Source organism: Anolis sagrei, chromosome 8, assembly GCF_037176765.1.
Source record: "Anolis sagrei isolate rAnoSag1 chromosome 8, rAnoSag1.mat, whole genome shotgun sequence".
Classification (NCBI taxonomy): domain Eukaryota; kingdom Metazoa; phylum Chordata; class Lepidosauria; order Squamata; family Dactyloidae; genus Anolis; species Anolis sagrei.
This window is the reverse complement of record NC_090028.1, coordinates 1,801,566-1,808,020: the sequence shown is the minus strand read 5'-3', so window position 1 is coordinate 1,808,020 and position 6,455 is coordinate 1,801,566. Positions and strand designations below refer to the sequence as shown.

The 6,455-nt window shown below is 45.0% G+C and overlaps 1 protein-coding gene across 1 annotated transcript; it reads right to left on the bottom strand.

Annotated features, from left to right (window-relative positions):
- Positions 1-2,682: 2,682 nt before the first annotated feature.
- On the bottom strand, positions 2,683-6,149 carry LOC137097554 (zinc finger protein 850-like). Its single transcript, XM_067470944.1, has one exon. It carries the CDS (start codon positions 4,662-4,664, stop codon positions 2,775-2,777), a length of 1,890 nt encoding a protein of 629 aa, XP_067327045.1. The 5' UTR covers positions 4,665-6,149; the 3' UTR covers positions 2,683-2,774.
- Between the last annotated feature and the right edge of the window lie 306 nt (positions 6,150-6,455).

Here is a 6,455-nt window from a genome sequence, read left to right as displayed (position 1 = left end):
TGTGTTCTCTCACAACCCTGTACAACTTATTCCCCCCAGTTTTGAAAATAATTGTTTTTTTCTTCAGTGGGTTTGTTGTTTTCTGGGACCACGTCATCCCACAGGGCTTTTAAAGCCTCATCCTGTTGCTGGGCTGCCTCAAATGGTTTAGCACGACTCTGATCTAAAGAAAAGGGAATCTCTGTGCCATTTCCTTCTGCCTGCGAGGTATAAAGGCAGCTCACTGGCAACATTTTCCTCAGATTTTCCCTCCAATTCACTCCGGCCCCTAGTAACGATGTTCACATGGTCACAACGATCTGCCACATCATTTCCCAGCAAAACTGGTACCTCCAAACTATCTAAAACTATCTAAGGCAGCCAACCAAGATAAGGGATTCATTACACATGCCTAGGAGTTGGTGGTGGTTAGTCTATAGAATGCCTGGCAGTTTGCGGATGGGTAATATAGGATCCCCTGTGTCAAGACCTTGCGCCTAACAGCAACCAGACGCAGAGCCTTCACAGCAGTGGCACCATCGCTCTGGAATACTCTGCCACCTGAAGTCCGTGCCTTGCGGGACTTACCAGCTTTCCGCAGGGCATCAAAGACATACCTGTTTCAACAGGCTTTTAATGTTTGATATTGCTGTTTTTAAATTGTTTTAGATTGCTTTTAAATTTGTTAGATTTTAGCCATTCTTGTAAGCCGCTCTGAGCCCCAGGGGAGTGGCCGCTTAGAAGTCCAAATTATAAATAAATAAATCATGATTAGCAGGGAGGTGATGCTGCCAAAAGGTATGGAAGGGGTAATCTCCCCCCTGGTTCTAAAGGTCAGAGTGATCCGTCCATAAGATGTTAGGACATGGAAAAAAAATTAATTGGCAAGTGTGTTAATTGGAAATGCCAAACATTGATCTGATTGGTTGGACAACACCCAAGAAGCTAGCTGAGCCTGGGAGTTTTGGCAAGAGTTACATACTTGGACTTCACCTGTGCAGGAGCTTCCAGAGAGAGATATTTCTCGCTTGATGAGCTGCAGGAAGAGGATCCTCCACATAGACACCTAAATACCATTTGAATCTCTCTCAAAATATATATTGTGTGAGTCAATGCAACTGTTCTCAAGATTGTATATATTGTCAAGAAAATTCGGCCTCAGTGCAACTACGATGAGGCACGCAATGAAAACAAAGTCTGCAGTCCTTTATCAAACTTCAACTTTTAATAACCGACCAGTTATGAAGAAGGGCCTTTGGAATTTGTGCATGTGTATATTGTACTCGGTATTTATTTAATTGCATTGTATGCTTTGAATTTCCGTGATGCTATGTGCCCATAACCCTTGTCAATAAAGTTCGGCCTCAGTGAAACTGCAATGAGGCACACAATGAAAACAAAGTGCGCAGTCCTTTGTCAACTTCAAATCCTTGAAGTGGTACTTTTATTTAGTTACATTGCAAAAGATACAGAAAAATAATAAATTAACTTTGTACAGGAGAAATCACATACGCGTCTTGCTCCTTCCCCGGCATGGATGGAAGAGAACGCCCAGCAGTCTGTTATCAAAAAATCCACATCATTGGAATGTGTGACGTAGAGGAGGAAGGAGCAGCGTCAAGCGGGAGGACATGCGGTTCAAGAATAGGGCTCTACAGCCACTGTTGCACACCAAGGCTGGGGTTGGCACCTTTGAACCCGTATTTAATTGTTTAATTATTTATTTACCGCATTTGTATACCGCCTTTCTCAGCCAGAGGCGACTCACACCAATGTTCTTTAGAGCAAAGCAGTTGATTGAGGATTAATATAGCAACAGCCAAAAAGGCAAAAAGCATTCAAACAAGTAATAAAGAAATGTCCACAAAACAGTCAGTTGAGCAAAGCAAAATAAGACAGTCAATTATCAGTCAGGAACCAGGAGGGTTGCAAAAATCCAATCAACAAGTCCACAGGAGCTGGAGTCTTTCAAAGACCAAAGTCCCTTGAAGAAATAGTAGGAAACTTGAACCATTAAATCCCAATGCAGGAGCTTGAAAACAGGACCAACCACATACAAGAATCTCAGAATGAACATGAATCTCGGGCAGAAGTAAACAGGAATCTTAGAAGTAAACAGTCATAGCAAAAGCATTCTGTTTCTCTTGGGAAACCTCTCCCTGACCCCTTTTTTCTCTTCATCTTTCAGACCATCTTCTTCCCACTTCCAGGTGGAAATGTTGATTGATTTGACTTTTCCTACCAAAGAATGTCTGGTCTTTCCTTGCCTTGCCAATTAGTACATTCCTTTCACTATCACTATGCTTTCCTTAGCACACATCACAAAACCAACACACGCCTCACCCCCACACCCCAATCACCCCCACACAGCCCCCAATGCAACATCAATGCAAAACCACTGAGTTCTAAATACTTACAGATCTGGAATAGAAGCTATCTCTCAGTCTGCTATCTCTCTTTTGAAATGTCTTTCTATATATTATTATATTATATATATTGAAAGTCTTATATGGTATTGTTTCAATCTCTGGTTTACTAGTTAAACTGAATTACTTTGTCTCAAAAGGATGCATTTCTAAAAAGTGTTTCACCAACATGAAAAATCGAGAAAGCTCTATCTGGGAAATTCTCTTTGGAGTCAAACACTGCTGTTCTCCCCAATGTGAATTCTGTGTCTATGAAGATTTCAACTATCAAAGAAGCTTTTCCCACAACAACATGCATTTATAAGGTTTCTCCCCAGTGTAAGTCCTTTGATGTGAATGTAAACTTGAAGAATGGGTGAAGCTCTGTCATCACTCATGGCATTTATAGGATTTCCCCACAGTGTGAGTCCTTTCATGTGTATGTAGATTTCCACTCTGAGTGAAGCTCTTTCCACACTCCAGGCAGGTATAGGGTTTCTCCCCAGTGTGAATCCTTTGATGTTTATGTAGATGTCCACTCGTAGTGAAGCTCTGCCCACACTCCAGGCATGTATAGGGTTTCTCCCCAGTGTGAATCCTTTGATGTGAACGTAGACCTGAACTATGAGTGAAGCTCTGCCCACACTCCAGGCATGTAGAGGGTTTCTCCCCAGTATGAATCCTTTGATGGCAACATAGACTTCCACTCTGAGTGAAGCTCTGCCCACACTCCAGGCATTTATAGGGTTTCTCCCCAGTATGAATCCTTTGATGTGAACGTAGATTTCCTCTCTGAATGAAGCTCTGCCCACACTCCAGGCATGTATAGGGTTTTTCCCCAGTGTGAATCCTTTGATGTTTACGTAGACTTCCACTTGTAGTGAAGCTCTGCCCACAGTCCAGGCATGTATAGGGTTTCTCCCCAGTGTGAATCCTTTGATGTGAACGTAGACCTGAACTATGAGTGAAGCTCTGCCCACACTCCAGGCATTTATAGGGTTTCTCCCCAGTGTGAATCCTTTGATGTGAACGTAGACCTGAACTATGAGTGAAGCTCTGCCCACACTCCAGGCATTTATAGGGTTTCTCCCCAGTGTGAATCCTTTGATGTGAACGTAGACTTCCACTCTTAGTGAAGTTCTGCCCACACTCCAGGCATGTATAGGGTTTCTCCCCAGTGTGAATCCTTTGATGTGAACGTAAACTTCCACTCTTAGTGAAGTTCTGCCCACACTCCAGGCATGTATAGGGTTTCTCCCCAGTGTGAATCCTTTGATGTGAACGTAAACTTCCACTCTGAGTGAAGCCCTTTCCACACTCCAGGCATGTATAGGGTTTTTCCCCAGTGTGAATCCTTTGATGTTTACGTAGACTTCCACTTGTAGTGAAGCTCTGCCCACACTCCAGGCATGTATAGGGTTTTTCCCCAGTGTGAATCCTTTGATGTTTACGTAGACTTCCACTTGTAGTGAAGCTCTGCCCACACTCCAGGCAGGTATAGGGTTTCTCCCCAGTGTGAATCCTTTGATGTGAACGTAGACTTCCACTCTCAGTGAAGCTCTGCCCACACTCCAGGCATGTATAGGGTTTTTCCCGAGTGTGAATCCTTTGATGTGAACGTAGATGTCCACTCTGAGTGAAGCTCTGCCCACACTCCAAGCATGCATAAGGTTTGTTCCCACTGTGAGTGCTTTGGTGTGAATGTAGACTTGAACTATGAGCAAAGCTCTTTCCACAGTCCAGGCATGTATACTGTTTGTTCCCACTGTGAGTGCTTTGGTGTGAACGTAGACTTGAACTATCAGTGAAGCTCTGCCCACACTCCAGGCATGAATAGGGTTTCTCCCCAGTGTGAATCCTTTGATGTGTACGTAGATTTCCACTCTCAGTGAAACTCTTTCCACACTCCAGGCATGTATAGGGTTTCTCCCCAGTATGAGTCCTTTGATGTGAACGTAGTCTTGAACTATCAGTGAAGCTCTGCCCACACTCCAAGCATGTATAGGGTTTCTCCCCAGTGTGAATCCTTTGATGTCTACGTAGACTTCCACTCTCAGTGAAACTCTTTCCACACGCCAGGCAGTTATAGGGTTTCTCCCCGGTGTGAGTCCTTTCATGTTTATGTAGAGTTGAACTATCAGCAAAGCTCTTTCCACACTCCAGGCATGTATATGGTTTCTCCCCAGTGTGAGTCCTTTGATGTAAACGTAGACTACCACTGTGAGTGAAGCTCTTTCCACACTCCAGGCATGTATAGGGTTTCTCCTTCATGTCAGCCATGATCTGGGTGTTTTATTGCAACACTGTCTTCTTTTTCCCCTCCTTATCAGTATGTGAGGTCAAGATTTCAGCAAGTCCATCACCTTGCTACATCCAAGTGGTAGCTCCATTGAATCTTCATTTTCCTGGTTAAGAAAGAAACAAAAGATTAAAAATGAAGACAAGAATCTTTCTTGACCTCCACGATTTCCCCCTTTCCCTTCATGGGTCAACACCCAGAAATCCAAACATCAGGGTCTTCAGAGGTTCTGTTGGACAATGAAGCTAGTGGAGTGTCTCTATCCCTGTGGAATAATGTCCAGGGTGGGAGAAAGAACCCTTGTCTGCTTGAAGCAGGTGTGAATGGCCCAGCATTCCCGCGTTTTGAAATAAGATTCTGTGTCCAGCACTCAGAAACAGGAGAACTCTAGACAGCAAGCAATCAGGTGCCAGTTAACACCTCCCAAACAGAGGGTGCCTCCAGGCAACAGAGGCCAGGCTGCGCCTCTGCAGATATCCTCACTGATTGACTCTGCAGACTTCATGGCTACTCCAATGCTAATGCAAGCTTGCTCATTGCAACATTCACCCTTCCTTCAAATAGACAAGGGTTCTTTCTCCCGCCCTGGATATTATTCCACAGGAATATATACTGCCAAGAGAACCCCTGAAGGTGCCATTAGTCACAGATGCAGGGGAAACTTCAGGAGAGAATGCTGCTGGCAGAAGGCCAGACAGGCCAAAAAATGTACAGCAACCCAGTGATTCCGGCCAAGAAAGCCTCCGACAAAACATTATTAAAAACATGCCTCGTCCAGAGATATTTCTCCCCCAGCTGCCAGTTAAAGGTCTGCTAAAGGGTGAAAAATTGTAACTTTGCCCCTGGTCAGGGAAGCCTTTCCGAAGCAGGAAACGTTTGGGACCTTTTGGAGACCACTTGGAGGTTTCATCCTGCCTTCCTTCTTTCCTTTTCCCCCTTCTTTATTGTTCTTTCTTGCCTTCTTCCTTTGGGAGGGGGAAATACGAGGGGTATTTTTTAAGTAAGGTCCGTTTTGTTGTAGACACTAGTAGTTCGCGCGCATACCGCAACGAGCGCGTGCGTCGTGTACCGGCATGCCTCGGGAACAACTGTGCTCAGTTTCCGCTCTGTAGCTCACCTGTACGGTCCTGTTCTGTGCTTTAAACTCAACTCACCCGCCACATCAACTCACTATCAACTCACCCGCCGCATGTGAGGTTCGCTCAGTGATACGCTTTTGGTCAGCAAGAAACCTGCCTGCTGCAGAAGTTCATCGACAGATTTGTGAAGTGTACGGTGATACTGTTATGAGTGAAAGCAAAGTGCGTAAGTGGGTACGACAATTCAAAGATGGCCGTGACAACGTCCATGATGAGGACCGCTCCGGTCGCCCTTCTTTGATTACAGATGATTTGATTTGATCGCACACTCAAATCTTTGGTTTTTGTGGTCCTCTGTTAGGAATTTCGGGACCCAACGGGAGCACAGTTTCCTAAAAACAATGTTGTAAAGCACTGATCTAGACATGTCAGGAAATTCGTTTGAGAGACCTGTTATTGTGAAGCGCCTGTTCTCACGAATCCTCACTTCAACTGAAGCCACCAAATCGTCTGTAATCAAAGGTTACAAACTAACTGGGATTTCTGGGAGTTGTAGGCGCAAAACATCTGGGGACCCCAGGTTGAGAACCACTGGTCTAGATCCAGGGAAGTCCGCTCCTCCTTGTCTCCTGCCTAGGTCATCAGTTGCCCCCCCCCCCCCCCCCGCACACCCCCAGATTGAAGAGAGAGGGC